General features: G+C 35.2%; 1 protein-coding gene across 3 annotated transcripts in view; it reads left to right on the plus strand.

Annotated features, from left to right (window-relative positions):
• Window positions 1-19,101, plus strand: part of KIFAP3 (kinesin associated protein 3) — a 162,308-nt gene that overhangs the window by 65,300 nt on the left and 77,907 nt on the right. For all 3 annotated transcript variants that reach the window (XM_055365908.2, XM_004027875.5, XM_055365913.2), the window contains exon 10: window positions 2,141-2,303. In XM_055365908.2, the coding sequence (XP_055221883.1) occupies window positions 2,141-2,303 (163 nt within the window). The remainder of the gene's footprint in view (window positions 1-2,140; window positions 2,304-19,101) is intronic.

Raw genomic sequence — 19,101 nt, forward strand, 5'->3', positions numbered from 1 at the left:
TTAAAAAAATTTGTGTTTATTCCTTGCATAGAGTGAAAGGAAAAAAGTATATCAAGGGCTCAGTTATTAATGTGATTTTTATGAGGTCAGTGAAAGATTGGAACAAAAATATGAAATGAGTGGTATAAATATTTTAGATCTCCAGTAAAAGAAAAAGTAGAACAAGGTTAATCATAAATCCTTTGATGAAATTAAATTTAAAGGATTAAATTAAAATAATCCTTTGATTAAAAAATCATAAATTTTTTTCAAATTTCTTTCTTTTTTTGCCATTGCTTTGTAACTAAAAGACGTGAGATGTTTTTACAACCAAAGTTTTCCGATTGCTACCTTAAAAAATCTGAATGCAGAGCTTCTGTTACTAAATAAGTCGTGTCCTCTGTTACTATAAAGTAAGTTCTCTTAATGCAATTTTATAATCTTCTAGAGCAGGGGTTTGCAAACCTTTTCTTCAAAGGGCCAGATAGTCAATATTGTAGGTTTTGCAGGCCGTATGATCTGTCTTGCAACTACTAACTCTGCTCTAGTTGTAGCGTGAAAGCAGCCGTTGACAGCCGGTAAAAAAATGAGCATGGCTCTGTTCCAGTAAATATTTATCAAACTGAAATTGGAATTTCATATGATTATTGTAGGCCATGAAATATCATTCTTCATTTGATTTTCGTTTCCAACCATTTAAAATTGTAAAAGCCAAAAGCCATTCTTAGCTCATAGGTTGAATGAAAACAGATAGCAGGCCAGATAGGCCCACTAGCCATAGTTTGCTGATCCCTGTCCTAAAGTTTCAACTATTGCTTTTAGTCTAGCTTCTCTCCTGAGTTGTATATGATTTTTAAATATTCACTGAGTACCATCTCAAATTAAATGACAAAAATTAAAATAATTTTTTGCCTTCATTGTCCTAAACCCCTTTTTCCATTTGTCAGTTAACAGAAAATACATCTACCTTATTGACCATACAGAAAAGGACTCTGAGACTGCTGTTTTTAAATAGGCCTTTTACAAGTTGGTGTTTGGTTAGTGTCAAGGACTTTGGATTTTAGGAGTATTACTGGTCTAGGAACGCATCTGACCACATCACCTCCTGGACTTAAAATCTTTCAGAACACTTTACTGCCTGTGTAATAAAGTTAAACTTCTTAGTATAGCATTAAAAGCCTTTATGATTTTATGTAGATCTGTCTTATAGCCTTCTGCCAGTCTCCAACATGTACTTTATACTATGATTATACTAAATCACTTGCAATTCCCTAACAGGCTCTTTTATTCCTAAATGCCGATCCACTGGCTTTTTCCTCAACTTGTATTGCCATTGCCTTTCTGAACCAGAGAACAAATTCTTAGTCATTTTTTTTTTTTACTTTATTCCTAATTTGAAGTCTTCTGTTCTTCCAGGTGGGTTAGTAGTTCTCTCCATGCTGTTTTCAGAGCATTGTATTCATTCAGTTTTTATCACATTGTATTTTCATTATTCAATTTGTCTACTCTATTTTTTTTTTCTTTTTTTTTGAGACAGAGTCTCTCTCTGCCACCAGACTGGAGCGCAGTGGCATGATCTCGGCTCACTGCAACCTCTGTCTCCCAGGTTCAGGTCATTCTCCTGCCTTAGCCTCCCAAGTAGCTGGGACTACAGGTGCATGCCACCACAGCCAGCTAATTTTTGTATTTTTAGTCGAGATGGGGTTTCACCATGCTGGCCAGGATGGCCTCAATCTCTTGACCTCGTGATCTGCCCGCCTCGGCCTCCCAAAATGTTGGGATTACAGGCGTGAGCCACCGTGCCCAGCCTCATCTTCTTTTATACTGAGGAATCCTTGAAGGCCAAGGTGAGATCTTCTTTGCATAGGGCCTGGTACTTAGTAGGTGGTGTTCAATAATGCAGAGTGTTTTCAAGGATCAAATGTAATTTGTCTTCCAGTTGATGCAATTAAATGAGGGAAGGAGGGGATGGTGTGGCATATGTATTTTCTCCTCAAAAGTTTGATTTCAGGAAAGTTTACAGAATGAAATGGAGTATAAGATTAACATATAATTATAAAATAGATATACATTAGGGTAAAAACAAAGAAAAAATAATTATATTCTTTTTGTCCTATTTTGCAACAGAACTTCACTGTATTTGTATTATTATTTTACTTAGGTGGAAATGGATATTGTTGAAAAACTGGTGAAAATGATACCTTGTGAGCATGAAGACCTGCTGAATATCACCCTCCGACTTTTACTAAACCTATCCTTTGACACAGGACTGAGGAATAAGATGGTACAAGTTGGACTGCTTCCCAAGCTCACTGCACTCCTAGGTATGCTTTTTAGAAATTAATGACAGTGTTGTCTGGAATTTCCAACATCACTGGAAAATTGAGCTCTGTGTTGAAAAGCCTCCTGAACAAAAAGCATTCTGTCTATATTCTTTGAGTGGAAACTAAATAATAAAAATAAGCAGAGTAAGTAAAAAATGACCTGTACCAGGATTTCCATGGTGCTATGGAATGAAATAAAATAGCAACTTTTAACCCTGTGACTTCATTTATCCATACTAAGCCAAAATGAAAGTAATGATGCAAGGACAAATAAGGAAGCAAGAAGAAAAAAATATTTTATCTTCAGGATTTTTCTTAAAAAAAACAACGCAGGTATCATTTAAGTTCTTATATTCTGCTATACTTTTAAAATACTACTTAAAAATGAGCTAATTTGTGGAAACTTTTTGTTATTAAGTTAAAAAGGGTATTTTTTTTTTAATAGAGATAGTCTCACCATATCACCCAGGCTGGTCTCGAACTCCTGGGCTCCAGTGATCCTCCCACCTCAGCCTCTAAAAAGGGTATTTTGTATAGCATGACTTAGAAAGTACTGTATTGGAGAATTCAGTTTATAAGTTATGTTGTTTTAGCTGCCAGCAAGATACCTGTCTATGACAAGGTGAGTTGAAGAGTTAACATTGTGCAGTCAACATAATGCTAACTTTCTTAGTAGGGCGTTAAATCTCTTTACAATCTATTCAATTTCCATCTTTATGGGCTCCTGCCAGTTCCCAGCATATACTTTACACTATGAGCATACTGAAACACTTGCAGTTTCCTAAATAAGCTCTTTTATGCCTAAGTGCCTGTCTACCTGTTTTACCTGCTTTTTTCCTCTACCTGCAATGCCATTGCCTTTCTTAACCAGAAAGTAAATTGTTACTTATGTCTTAACTCTTTGTTCCTTTGTTTCAGTACTGCAGTTTCATTCTTTTTAACAGCTTTCTCCATATATTCAATACTGCACAACAATGTTATTATACATTTTAGAAGTTACTCTATTAAGGAGCACTTTCAAAAATTGGTTTTGGAGAACCAAAGCAATGTAGACATTTGAGGAGGAATAAGGAAAACTTTAAGAGTAAAGTTGATTGGTCTTGAATTTAAATCATGTGACCTTTCACTTATTATTAAATCTGACGTAATTATGTGTCACCTATTAGGTCAGCTTCTCAATGTATGAAGATAAACAATTTATAGCCATTGGCCTGAAGGAATTCATAGTCTATTTGGTTTGTTCAGTTTCTAGTCATGTACTTTTATTAAATAATTGCCTTGTAACATGTGATAAAATGTATGATTTAAAAGAGATTTTTAAGAAATCACTCATGTGATACCCACTTCATAATTTGTTAACAAGTGGAAAATTTTGGGATATAAGACATAATATCCAATGTATAAATTAATGTTTTATCTCTTTTGGAGCCCAGTTTCTTGAGTGAGACGGTTTTATTAGAACTGTGACTGTTTACATCTAACCATGTGACCTTGGGCAAGTAATGCAAACTCTTTGTTACTCAGTTTCCTCATCTCTTAAATGAGGATAATAACTATATTCAACTTAGAGTTTTTGAAGATCAAATGAAGAATTGCCTGCAAAGTACCTGACACATTTTCTTAGTAAATATTGGCTACTGTTATTTTTCTAATCAACATCATCATCATTTGTTATGAAGTAGACATTCTATAAATATTGCTGACTTATGTTACTCTGAGTACAAATACGTTTCTCGTAAGTGTTACATTTTTGTTGACAAACCAGGTAATTTTTTAAAAAAAATTTACTCTCTTGAATATGCATTTCAATTTATTTCAGTAAAATGTTGATACTCTACCATGGCAAAGCACAGCGCTAAGCACTATAGAGAAATGTTTTTCAACCTACGGATATATTTGGGATTCAAAAGAGGATGTTCCTATATTGATACTTTATAGATAAGATTTCATTTGAAATGGATATTGAAAAAGTTGTCATTTTCACAGGGTGATATTTATAAAGTAAGAGTTAAGGCTATAGAAAGTAATTCAGATAAAGCAATAAACATTACCTAAGGCATAGCTAGAGCTAGGCCAGTAGGAGGAACAATAAGTTGCCATTTCAACTTGAGCATAGAATATGACTAAGAATAAGTGAAAGATAACATTTAGAAAAATGGATTTATGCTCTTAAGTGGTATTATGAAGTTTAAAGCATTGCTAAGAAGTTTATACTTACAACTGATGGTGGGAATCATTGTAGACTTTTGAGCTCGGTAGGTTATAATCAGAAATCTGCTCAAGGGAAATTAATCTGATGTATTCTATTTGATGGACTCACATTAGAGTCTGAAGTTGAGATCAATAGCCTGCTGTAATAGGCAAGACAAGAAGTAAAGATAACCTCGTTTAGAGAAGACGTAGTATGTCCAGTATGAGGCAAAAGGAAAGGGCCGAAGGGATATATCGTAGGTGAAATGAATGTCATAGTTACTGTTTAGATGTGGGTGATGATAGAAAAAGATGTCATAAAATCTGTGTCTATTAGAATGCTAGTACCAGGAACAGAAATAGAGAAGTGTGACGGAACAGGGATATGGAGAATTGCATGCTTTTCTTAAAGGCTTCCACTTTTGAAGTGACAAATTCATATTGCTTACATTCTGTTGATAAAAGCAAATCACATGGCCATGCCTAACTTCAAGGGAGTGGGCAAATGCTTGGAATGAGTAGAACTGGAACATTGATGAGCAAGAAAATTGATCCTGAAAGTTATTTTGGGGTTTTCGGATTACCAGAATCTCTTAAATATCACGTCCTGACACATCGTAGCAAATCCTACAGGACATAGTCCATCTGGCAACTGTGGTATTCCAGAGCACATTGATTAGAGCTAGGATTATGGAGCCAGGCTATATGCCTTTGAATATTGGCTTCCTCAGATACCAGTTATGTGGTATTGTGCAATTACCTAAAATATACATATATATATGTATTTTATATATATATATATGTATGTCAGTTTTCTCATCTTCAGTATGTAGATAATAATAGTATATATGAATAGGGAAAAGTTAAATGAGATAATGCAATATTACAAAATTACAAATATGTGAAATTATCATCAAAAGAAATATACATAGAATCCCAAAACACTAGATATCTAGAAAGGATCTTTTTTGATAAGTTCTCCAGGCTTATATTATTAAGGGTGTTTAATCATTTCTTACACAGTTATCTTAGGTCGTTCAGGTTTCTATAAGGGAATAGACTGGGTGACTTATAAACAACAGAAATTTATTACTCATAGTTCTGGAAGCTGTAAAGTTCAAGATCAAGGTGCCAACAGATGCAGGCTCTGGGGATGGCCTGCTTCCCAGTTCATAGACAGCTGTCTTCTCACCATGTCCTCACATGGCAAAAGGGGAAATGGAGCCTTTGAGGTGTCTTTTCTAAAGGCACTGTATGGTTTGGCTGTGTCCCCACCCAAATCTCACCTTGAATTGTAATAATCCCCACGTTTCAAGGGCCGGGCCAAGTGATGATAATTGAATCATAGGGGCATTTTCCGCATAGTGTTCTCATGGTAGTGAATAAGTCTCACCAGATCTGATGGTTTTATAAATGGGAGTTCCCCTACACAAGCTCTTCTTGTCTGCCACCATCTAAGATGTAACTTTGCTCCTCATTTGCCTTCAGTCATGATTGTGAGGCCTCCCCAGTCTTTTTTTCTTTATAAATTACCCCGTCTTGGGTATGTCTGTATTAGCAGAATGCCAACAGACTGTCACAGGCACCAATCCCATACATGATGGCTCTGCTTTCATGACGTAACCACCTCTCAAAGGACCCAGCCGCAAATATTATCACATTCAAGATTATGTTTCAACATAAGAATTTTGGGGGAACATAGACATTCAGTTTATAGCAGAAGGTCTTTTAAAAATCAATTACATCTTTGTTTTATAAAGTATTTTCTTAAATTTACTTTAATATCTTGAACGTAATTTTAAATTTTAGTGAGAAGCAGTATAGTGTAGTGGTTAAAAGCATGGGATTTGGAGCCAGAGTCCCTAGGTTCAAAGGCTATAATGTGTGTAGCTATTATTGTTCTTACTATCATTTATTAAAGTTTGCAAGTCTGAAGATAACTTATTATACAGGGCCATAAATATTATTACCATGCTCAAGGATTTCTCCTTGCTAAATGGCCCCAGAACGCCATATATTTTTCATTTTTATATACAATTTTTCTGTTTTTCCCCTGGCCTTGGCTGTCACTTCACATTTCTTCTGTACCAGCAGCATTTCTATAGCAGCAATTTTTCTTTTCTATAATAATCTATTTCTATTCTCTTGTGGTCTTGGAAACTGACAACTGAACTTATTTGAATTGTATATTTTTAAAAAAATGAATTACAAATGAGTTCCCCAAGGGTTCTATTCCTTGTAATGTTCTTGAGTTTTATTGTGTGGACCTTGTAACATTTCTTTTGACTCTGAAGAAACTGATTTTGCTTAATTGTATCTCTCTGCTGTGTTCAAAAAAATTGCATTTAGTGTATAATTGATTTCCTGATATTACTAGAATGGTCATTTTTACATTTGTTAATATATATGTTACATGTGTAGACAATTAAATCATTAACTCCTAACACCATAAGCTAAACTTCTCAATTGAGTGATTCAGTGATACATTTAACATATGTAGTCTTTGGCTACAATGCTTATACAAAAGATATAGTAAGGAAACTGTGTTATAAAGGACATGAATTTGAAAGGGACAAGAAAAATTTATTTAGAGCACTGACTTTCACACATTTTTTACCTCAATCCATAGTAAGGTATATTTTTCCTAAGGTTAAAAAGTATATTATGTTAAATATATATTTTACAGTGTAGCCCAACCCTCACATGTGTATGTAATGTGTATATGTTTATATACATGTATATTCACATGTCAATATATGTCTATATATTACATATTATATTTGATATATATTTAAACATTTGTTTAATATATGTAATTAAACAAAAATGTTCACAAAACAGTATTTACCTTTTCTATTTGCAATGGATACTTTGTATTTTACTGTATTCCCTTTTTTATGCTAGTTATTAGCTACTCATTGATTTGATCTTCCTGGTTGGTTTGATGAAAGATAGTGAACTAGAGGAGGTGGTTAGACTTGTTTTCCTTCAAACCTTCAGAAATATCACTGTTTCTGGTGGATTTTTTTAAGTTTTATTTTTAGTTGATTTTTAATGTGTTAAATAGTAGACAATCTAAATTATTTTAGATTATTTTTTGGCAAATAACTGGAGTGATTTACATGGAATTAAAATTTAAAGAAATTCAATGGCAGAAACCTTCTGTAAATCAAATATTTAAAGTATTTGGGGTACATTTTCTTCACTGTGGAGAAAAGAATTTAAAAGTGTGCAGTAGACATGAATGGTCAGTTTGCTTTTTTCTTCAGAAATAAACTCACTGTTTGATATATATTCAAGTTGACAGTTGACTGAATTAAAGAATTACCTATTCATATATAGAAATTACTTATTTTTTAAGAGGTGTAGAAGCCTCTCTGTGGAGCTAATGCATATGGTAGAACTTAGCATAAGTGATTTTTATGCTGTTTCAACTAGAAATGCTATCAGCTTTTAAGTAGATTTTCTTTATTATAATTTGGGGACCCCCACAACAGAAAAATCTTTTTTATATTTAATGATAGATTATTTTCACTAGAGTACAATGAGTTGTGAATCTTTCATGCTCTAATGAATCTATGCAATATGAACAGTTAATCTGCTTCTCAGTTTCCTCAAACATTTAACTAGTACATTGCGACCCCTGCTGTTGTGAGGTTGGTGTTAATGACTGAATAACTTCACTCAAAGTTTACTTGGAGAACAAACTGAAAAAAATATATAAAATTAAGGTTTTGTGATTTGAATAATTAAAGGCAAAGGAGAAATTGTGTTATAGCTCAGCCCTTTTTCCATGGAAGGCTCTAAGGGAAACTGTAATTCAATAGAACCAAAAATTATTTTAATATTGTTTTGTCACATAAAGCATTTCATTTAAGAATTTTGATTTTAGCTTTTTCTGTTAACACCAGAGACACAAAAAGGGATTTGTAAAGAATATTATAAATAATTATTTTAAATTTTCTATCTCATGCTGAAATTGATTTGTTTGAGTAGTTTTGATCTTTCCCTAAGAGTGCAGAAAATCTAAAATTTTAATTGGTTCCATGGAAAACCTTATATATGAATATTCCTTTGTTTTCCTTCTCTTAAATATTACCAAATTTATTCATTTCTTATTTTTTAATGTTATTTTCCTGAGATTTCATAAGGATACTAAATTTATTTCTGCTTAGTTCAGTATCAGTTATAAATCATTTCAGTTCTATCATTCCTATACTTTGACAGATAGTTTCTTATGTCTGGTAACTTAATGCTACCATCTGGGAGATCTATCATAGCCATTGGCTCCAGCAAATGTGATTATCTGCAAATTGAATTGGACCTACAAAACTTGGCTTTACTTAATTGTTAGATGCAGTCTTTTTGGGGATTTTTATAGTGTTACGTTTTTAAAAGTGTTTAAAGATTTTTTTTGGCTTATCCAAGAATCAGATCTTCAAAAAAAATTTTTTCCTTGTCAAAACTTATTAAGCCATTTGACCTTGATATGTCTCAAGGGTGCTTCCTTACATCAGACTATCCTGGGTTGGAAGATGGCAAGGAAATTCCTTGTCATAGTGTATTCTTCAGTACCCTAGAATATGTACTGATAGTGTTTCAAAAGTAACTTGAAAAGTTAAATTTTCCTAGCTTTTTATCTGATGCATCATGCGTATATCTTGTTGCACCTCTCATTTGCTTTGGTTTAGAGATTTCATAAGCTGAGGATTGTTTGATATGCTTGAGGATGGTTTTAGCACAAGAGCAAGCATAAATACGCAATTGAAATGTGTTCTTTGGAAGGGCCTTCATTCTTGGATAAAAGTTAAACATCACATAGTGACAGATGGCAGTGTTTTACAGAGTGCATACATAATAATAATAATAATAATAATAATAATAATAAAAGTGGCATTTCACTGGTGAACTCCTTTGGACAATTCTGAATTTTTGAGTTTATTCACACTTTTTTTTCTGTTGTGTGTGATATTATTGTACATTTTAAATTGAGTAATGTTCCAAATTTTTATGTCAGCTTTTAAAATATTAACTAAAGTTTTTTTAATTATAGTGTAAGTTCTGGGATACATATGCAGAATGTGCAGGTTTGTTACATAGGTATACACGTGCCATGGTGGTTTGCTGCACCCATCAACCCATCATCTACATTAGGTATTTCTCCTAATGCTATTCCTGCCCCTTCCCCCCACCACCCGACAGGTCCTGGTGTGTGATGTCCATGTGTTCTCAGTGTTCACCTCCCACTTATGAGTGAGAACATGCAGTGTTTGATTTTCTGTTCCTGTGTTAGTTTGCTGAGAATGATGGTTTCCAGCTTCATCCATGTCCCTGCAAAGGACGTGATCTCATCCTTTTTTATGGCTGCATAGTATTCCATGTTGTATATGCGCCAAATTTTCTTTATCCAGTCTATCATTGATGGGCATTTGGGTTGGTTCCATGTCTTTGCTATTGTGAATAGTGCTGCAGTAAACATATGTGTGCATGTGTCTTTATACTAGCATGATTTATAATCCTTTGGGTATACCCAGTAATGGGATTGCTGGATCAAATGCTATTTCTGGTTCTGGATCTTTGAGGAATCGCCACACTGTCTTCCACAATGGTTGAACTAATTTACACTTCCACCAACAGTGTAAAAGCGTTCCTATTTCTCCACATCCTCTCCAGCATCTGTTGTTTCCTGACTTTTTAATGATCATCATTCTAACTGGCATGAGATGATATCTCATTGTGGTTTTGATTTGCATTTCTCTAATGACCAGTGATGATGAGCTTTTTTTCATATGTTTGTTGGCTGCATAAATGTCTTCTTTTGAGAAGTGTCTATTCATATCTTTCTCCCACTTTTTGATGGGGTTGTTTGTTTTTTTCTTGTAAATTTGTTGAAGTTCTTTGTAGATTCTGGATATTAGCCCTTTGTCAGATGGATAGATTGCAAAAATTTTCTCCCATTCTGTAGGTTGCCTGTTCACTCTGATGATAGTTTCTTTTGCTGTACAGAAGCTCTTTAGGTTAATTAGATCCTGTTTGTCAATTTTGGCTTTTGTTGCCATTGCTTTTGGTGTTTTAGTCATAAAGTCTTTGCCCATGTCTATGTCCTGAATGATATTGCCTAGGTATTGTTCTAGAGTTTTTATTGCTTTAGGTCTTACATTTAAGTCTTTAATCCATCTTGAGTTAATATTTGTATAAGGTGTAAGGAAGGGGTCCAGTTGTAGTTTTCTGCATATGGCTAGCCAGTTTTCCCAACACCATTTATTAAATAGGGAATCCTTTCCCCATTGTATGTTTTTGTCAGGTTTGTCAAAGATCAGATGGTTGTAGATGTTTGGCATTATTTCTGAGGCCTCTGTTCTGTTCCATTGGTCTATATATCTGTTTTGGTACCAGTACCATGCTGTTTTGGTTACTGTAGCCTTGTAGTATGGTTTGAAGTCAGGTAGTGTGATGCCTCTAGCTTTGTTCTTTTTGCTTAGGATTGTCTTGGCTATATGGGCTCTTTTTTGGTTCCATATGAAATTTAATGTAGTTTTTTTCTAATTCTGTGAAGAAAGTCATTGGTAGCTTGATGGGGATAGCATTGAATCTATAAATTACTTTGGGCAGTATGGCCATTTTCACAATATTGATTCTTCTATCCATGAGCGTGGAATGTTTTTCCATTTGTTTGTGCCCTCTCTTATTTCATTGAGCAGTGGTTTGTAGTTCTCCTTGAAGAGGTCCTTCACATCCCTTTTAAGTTGTATACCTAGATGTCTTATTCTCTTCGTAGCAATTGTAAAAAAGATTGTTTTTCACTGTCACTTCTTTTACCTTCTAGTTACCATGTTGTTTCTTTTCTTCCCATTTCAACTCTCCTCAAAAGAGTTATCTTCATTTCCTGTCTTCATTTTCCCTCTTCCCTTTCATATATGTTAATATGCCCTCTCTTCCTATTCTTTATCTCTTTCTGTTTCTCTTTCCCTATCTGCCCATCTCCCTCTCTGTCTCCCTCTTCCCACTTCCTTCTATTCTCTCCTTTTTCTGTCCCCTCCCCTCATTGTTTTACACACTACTGAATCTTTTCCCATCAAGCTGTCACTCCCACCCTTCACCTCCCACACAAACACCCCATCACACTACTCTGGTCAAGTTCCAGTGACCTGCACATTGCCAAAGCCAATGGTCAATTCCTAGTACTCATATTACTCAACCTATGAGCAGTATTTGTTACAGTTCCCTCCTTCTTTAACTTTTTCCATTGGTTTTCCAGGACTCAGTACTCTTAATAGCTTTCCTCCTAAATATCCAGTCCTTCTCAGTCTCCTTTTCTGCTTCCACCTCTTCTTTACAATTTCTAAGCATTAAAATGCCCCCAGGGCTTAGTCCTTGGACTTTATCTATGCTTACTACTTTGCTGACTTCATTCATTCCATTTAAATACTCTGCCTATACTGATGTCTCCTAAATAGCAATAGAAATAATCTCAGCCTCCTCCCTGATTTTGTTGGTCCAGATATTACTACTTGGATGCCTTATTAGCATCTGAGATTTAAGAGGTTCAAAATTAAGCTCCCGATCTCTGCCCTACCCTCACCTCAATTTACTATTTTCACAGTCTTTCTCATGTCAGTAAATGGTAACTTCATCTTTTAGTTAACTGCACCAAAACTGGCAGAGTATCCTCAGCCCTTCTCTTTCCCTCCTGGGCTTTATCCAAACTCTTAGGAATCCAGTCAGCTCTGTCTTCAAAATATAGCTGCTACCCCATAGTACTTAATCATCATTGAATATAAATTCCATGTAATCATCTTGTTTACTACCTGTGCACCACCCACCTCCCCTATCCACCCTCCAGGCCCCAACAACATAAGCTCTTTGACAATATGGAGTTCCATCAGTCTCAGCCAATGTGTAGGAAGAGGCAGATGAAGAATATTGAACCACCATTAGCATGGCACTTCTTTACTTCACTTCTTTACTCCTAATACCTAGAACAATGTCTAGCACGTTGTATGTTCTCAATAAATATTTGGTGGGTGGTTAGAGGGATGAATGCGTGAAAGGATGAAAGGAACACATGAAAGGAAGGAACATCAAAGGAGCTGAGCTTGAGTCTTCCCTTTGCCCTTTATTACCTGAGTGACTTTAGGCAAGTCAGTTGATCTTCACTGAACCTTTCGTCTTATTTAGAAAGTTAGGGGATAAAATAGGTCCTATTCTGATAAAATAGGTTTGTTCTTAGAATCAGATGAGAGAATAAACATATATTTACTTGATAACTAGAAAGTCGTATACAAATGTTAGTCATGATAAGGAGGGAGAAAAGGAAGGGAAGACTCGAGGGGGCTAATGGTTGCCAAATGAGAGATCAGGGACACAGAAAACAGTTTTCTTCACAGTTTTGAGTATTTCTAGACCTGGGTATACAGGGTTTTTTTTTTTAATTTTATTATTATTATACTTTAAGTTTTAGGGTACATGTGCACAATGTGCAGGTTTGTTACATATGTATACATGTGCCATGTTGGTGTGCTGCACCCATTAACTCGTCATTTAGCATTAGGTATATCTCCTAATGCTATCCCTCCCCCCTCCCCCCACCCCACAACAGTTCCCGGTGTGTGATGTTCCCCTTCCTGTGTCCATGTGTTCTCATTGTTCATTTCCCACCTATGAGTGAGAACATGCAGTGTTTGGTTTTTTGTCCTTGCGATAGTTTGGTGAGAATGATGGTTTCCAGCTTCATCCATGTCCCTACAAAGGACATTAACTCATCATTTTTTATGGCTGCATAGTATTCCATGGTGTATATGTGCTACATTTTCTTAATCCAGTCTATCATTGTTGGACATCTGGGTTGGTTCCAAGTCTTTGCTATTGTGAATAGTGCCGCAATAAACATACGTGTGCATGTGTCTTTATAGCAGCATGATTTATAATCCTTTGGGTATATACCCAGTAATGGGATGGCTGAGTCAAATGGTATTTCTAGTTCTAGATCCCTGAGGAATCACCACACTGACTTCCACAATGGTTGAACTAGTTTACAGTCCCACCGACAGTGTAAAGTGTTCCTGTTTCTCCACATCCTCTCCAGCACCTGTTGTTTCCTGACTTTTTAATGATTGCCATTCTAACTGGTGTGAGATGGTATCTCATTGTGGTTTTGATTTGCATTTCTCTGATGGCCAGTGATGATGAGCATTTTTTCATGTGTTTTTTGGCTGCATAAATGTCTTTCTTCTTTTGAGAATTGTCTGTTCATATCCTTCACCCACTTTTTGATGGGGTTGTTTGTTTTTTTCTTGTAAATTTGTTTGAGTTCATTGTAGATTCTGGATATTAGCCCTTTGTCAGATGAGTAGGTTGCGAAAATTTTCTCCCATTCTGTAGGTTGCCTGTTCACTCTGATGGTAGTTTCTTTTGCTGTGCAGAAGTTCTTTAGTTTAATTAGATCCCATTTGTCAATTTTGGCTTTTGTTGCCATTGCTTTTGGTGTTTTAGACATGAAGTCCTTGCCCATGCCTATGTCCTGAATGGTAATGCCTAGGTTTTCTTCTAGGGTTTTTATGGTTTTAGGTCTAACGTTTAAGTCTTCAATCCATCTTGAATTAATTTTTGTATAAGGTGTAAGGAAGGGATCCAGTTTCAGCTTTCTACATGTGGCTAACCAGTTTTCCCAGCACCATTTATTAAATAGGGAATCCTTTCCCCATTGCTTGTTTTTCTCAGGTTTGTCAAAGATCAGATAGTTGTAGATATGTGGCATTATTTCTGAGGGCTCTGTTCTGTTCCATTGGTCTGTATCTCTGTTTTGGTACCAGTACCATGCTGTTTTGGTTACTTTAGCCTTGTAGTATAGTTTGAAGTCAGGTAGCATGATGCCTCCAGCTTTGTTCTTTTGGCTTAGGATTGACTTGGCAATGTGGGGTCTTTTTTGGTTCCATATGAACTTTAAAGTAGTTTTTTCCAATTCTGTGAAGAAAGTCATTGGTAGCTTGATGGGGATGGCATTGAATCTATAAATTACCTTGGGCAGTATGGCCATTTTCACAATATTGATTCTTCCTACCCATGAGCATGGAATGTTCTTCCATTTGTTTGTATCCTCTTTTATTTCCTTGAGCAGTGGTTTGTAGTTCTTGAAGAGGTCCTTCACATCCCTTGTAAATTGCATTCCTAGGTATTTTATTCTCTTTGAAGCAATTGTGAATGGGAGTTCACTCATGATTTGGCTCTCTGTTTGTCTGTTATTGGTGTATAAGAATGCTTGTGATTTTTGCACATTGATTTTGTATCCTGAGACTTTGCTGAAGTTGCTTGTCAGCTTAAGGAGATTTTGGGCTGAGACAATGGGGTTTTCTAGACATACAATCATGTCATTTGCAAACAGGGACAATTTGACTTCCTCTTTTCCTAATTGAATGCCCTTTATTTCCTTCTCCTGCCTGATTGCCCTGGCCAGAACTTCCAACACTACGTTGAATAGGAGTGGTAAGAGAGGGCATCCCTGTCTTGTACCAGTTTTCAAAGGGAATGCTTCCAGTTTTTGTCCATTCAGTATGATAATGGCTGTGGTTTTGTCATAGATAGCTCTTATTATTTTGAGATACGTCCCATCAAGCTTGAACTGGGTGGAGCCCACCACAGCTCAAGGAAGCCTGCCTGCCTGCCTCTGTAGGCTCCACCTCTGGGGGCAGGGCACAAACAGACAAAAGGCAGCAGTAACCTCTGCAGACTTAAATGTCCCTATCTGACAGCTTTGAAGAGATCAGTGGTTCTCCCAGCAGGCAGCTTGAGATCTGAGAACGGGCAGACTGCCTCCTCAAGTGGGTCCCTGACTCCCGAGTAGCCTAACTGGGAGGCACCCCCCAGTAGGGGTGGACTGACAACTCACATGGCCAGGAGGATTTGTTATAGAGGATTTGTTTTAAACATTGAAATAGCACCTTAATTTCACTTGTATTTTATAGCTTTCTCATGTATCAGTGAATTGAGGGCAGGAATCTTCTAATACAGTGTTACTCAAAGTATGGTCCACAGAGCAATACTTGGTCTATTTGTTGTTGGTTGTTACTGGTCTATAATGAGTAAGTCCAAAAATTGAAAGTAAGCACTTAGACACATATAGCAGTTTGACTGAATAAGATTTTGTCTGCTGAACGTAATAATAAAAATTTGCATCTTCTGTTTTATATATCTTTTGTTTAATTTCATTTTTATTATACTTTAATAAAAATGTTAGGGGAAGAAATGAAAAAACCTGGCTCACCACCACAGATAGTTTGAGAACCACTGTTCAAATAGATGAAATGGCAGTTTTAATCCTAGGTTAGTAAACTGTTCTTTAAACATATTCAGAAGTCCATATAATTAGAACCCAGTATCACAGAATTACCCTGCCTTGGGATACCTCCTTAGCTCATTTATAAGCAGAGATGAGAATGTTTCTCATCCTTAAAAACTGAGGAATTAGTAGTGTTACCAGTAGATGTTGCTAAGCTTTTCTATACTTAGAATAATTATAATAGCTATAAATTGAGTCAGTGAATATTCATCTGGTGTACTTAACTTGTGTTAAGCATTTTCATATATAATTTATAAACCTATGCAAATTAACTAAAAAAGTTAATAGCTCTGACATATTTCTTAAAGTTATCTTTTAATCAGCAGAGCCACCCTGGTCAGTGATAAATGTATGGCACTGAAAGCTGCTAGTATGAAGGTTTGAGCCATCATTTAAATTTTGATTCTGAGTTCTACCTGTGTAAATTTTGATTCTTCCAACTTTAAGCGTTTTAAGTCTGTGCCAGTTTGCATGGCTGGCTTGTGCAGAAACTAATGTTATTGGTTATGACAGGAAAATTGGGACTCCTAAATTCAATAGCACATCAGGCCTGTTTCACAATTTTATGTGAATAATTTCAAAAGGTCTAATTTTTAGTCAGTAATGTTAGACCATATTGTCTTCATTGGAAGACAAATTAAAGTTTGGTGTTCCATATTGATATAAATGTTTCTCTATTCTGTGAGTAGACCCAAAATTGATTTTGAGAGTAAGAATGGCACCTGATTCATTTTTGTCTAGATTACATTTAGGTAATATGGGTTTGGGGCATTTTACAGAGCTGTAGAACAGTTTCATCAGCATGTAAGGAGTCAGACCAGGTCAAGAGTTAAGTGATAAATGTTTGATTTCTTCCGGTTTAGACAAGTCTGATTTCCCTTATTTTTGGAGATCACCAGAGCAGATACTGTTGAACTCTAAACTTTGATCATATAAAAACTAAGGGTTATTTCCTTTGACCATTCTGTCATGTGTCTTTAAAAGAAAATTGACAAAGTTAACTTCTGGACACCTATGAAATTTTTCCACAATTTTAAATTCACTTATTTACTTTATATTAATATGATCTAACTTTTAATTTACCAACAGCATCATAAAGAATGAAAAAAATGAAACTTTATTTTGTGAAGAAAGCAACATTTTGCCTTTTCTGACTTATTAAAAACTGTTTGGAAATGGTCAGAGTAATGATTTCCAAGCAAAATGAAGTGTTTTCTATTTTTTTGAAACTAGGTTGCCTTTATGATAGTTTCTTTAAGAAACTTAAAGTAGATTTTTCAAAAAATAAATTGGTTTGGTTGGTCTGTTTGTTACCGAACTGTTATGGAATTTCACACATCTGTTTCAGAACGCAACTCCTCATAGAGTACTACACTGTTTCTCAATTTTAATAGGCCTCATTTATCCTATAAATAAACCTACATTTTCTTACCTGATCAAGTGAGCAAACAATAGGGGTCAGAAGTGGCAAACAGTTTAACAGAAAGCACATGTCTCGCCGTCAGGGTGAGGTAGACGCATATCAAGATTGCTTGAAGTTATTAATGGCAGTAAAATTTATGCTTCCTCCTGTTTTCCCAATTAAATCAAGAAGCCTTTTTTCTTAAGATTCTTCTGTCACCAGCTGGTTCCAATACTGTGTGTGTGTGAATATTGCCTAGGGTGTCTCCATTTCTAGATGGTAAAATTTGGCCAAAGCATATTAAGTCAATGATTTGGACATATAGGCTAGAAAGCAGTCATTGTTAAGGGCTTTATTTTGGTCCTTATCATTTGTACCACAAGTATGTGTATTCTTTAGATCTTATTGCAAATAACTTGTATTCTATGGATGTAATAAAAATTCTACAGAGGACATAATAAAATAATTGAAGATATGTTGAAAAATAAGCTGCGTGGCAAAATGTACAGTTGTACATACTAAAACAAATGAAAATCTATCAAAAATGTTCTATATAAGAGTACTCATTTAGTGACTATCTCTAAAAAACAGTGTTTAGCTTACTGGTAGATCTGCAATGTTAGTTTCTCATACTTTTAAAATTAAATAATTGGACATAAAAAATTACTTATCCGTGAACCACTGTACCTCAGAAACTATTGTTGTACTTAATGTTTTCATACTGATCTTCGTAACCTATAGATTATGTTATTTTTTCCCCTTAATTAACTGTTGGTTAACAACTGTTGGTTTTTATCTGTTCATCTCAAATCTTGACTATAGACAAATCTATTATAAAAGAGATCATCCAGTATAGTTACAGTCTTAAACATTGGTCTGTGCAAATTCAAGTTTAAACTAAGGCTATCTGTTTCTATTGAGTATATATCTGCAGTATATGCTGTAATAAGTTAAGCATAAAATTATATGGAAACATGTATCAAAGATGTTCTGATATAGCTTCAATGTGTTTTTAGTCTATGTCAGTGTGTAGTTAACATGTTCAATAATTGTTGCAATTATCTTTTAAGTGGTGGTTTTCGCCTGTGGCATTTTCACTGTATTGATAGAACTTTAGGGGCTCTCACTCCATAATAAATGTAAAGACACCTGCAAATTTTGAAGCATGTTGTATTCATATAGACTTTCCAGGGGTAATATATCACCTTAATGCTATTCTATCCTAATATAGGTGTGCTTATATTCCCACTTCTCTTATCTTTTCATGGAGCCTCTGTGACATCAAAGGGAGTGTTCTACTTTGAAAGAAGAAGACATAGAGTATAGAAGGGAATGAGAATCTGGCTAATAATGTGGCCCATAACTTGTGTTCTCACTTTGTTTTCACAGTGTTGGGCTGGATCTACTGCAGAAGCGGAAATTTGGCTTTTGAGTTCTCATGTTCAGAACTCGTATTTCTGCTTGACTGAACTGTGAATGAAAAATCCCAAGTGTCTTACAAAATTAGTAATTGAATGGTGTTTTTACTGGTCACTTCAGAGATGAAAAAACTGAAGACATTTTAAAATTCAAAACCCATCAGCATGTGTTTTGCCCTTTAATTGGCAGAAAATCGATTGTGAGAGCAGCCCAGAGAGCTGATAGTTTTTTCTCCTTCAGCTGCTCCAGCTGAACTACAGCTGTAAATTTCTTTAAAAAGAAAAAAAGACGCAATGTTTCTTATAAACTCTTGAATGTACTTTATAAGTGCAATAATTCCCACAAAATCAGTTACTGGAGTTAATGACCAGTTTGTTAAGGCATTAACTGCCCTCAGCTGGGAATGACCAATTTGAGGGGAATGGCTGCACAAATGCTAAGATAATTCAGTA

The sequence above is a fragment of the Gorilla gorilla genome, chromosome 1 (genome assembly GCF_029281585.2).
Source record: "Gorilla gorilla gorilla isolate KB3781 chromosome 1, NHGRI_mGorGor1-v2.1_pri, whole genome shotgun sequence".
NCBI lineage: Eukaryota > Metazoa > Chordata > Mammalia > Primates > Hominidae > Gorilla > Gorilla gorilla.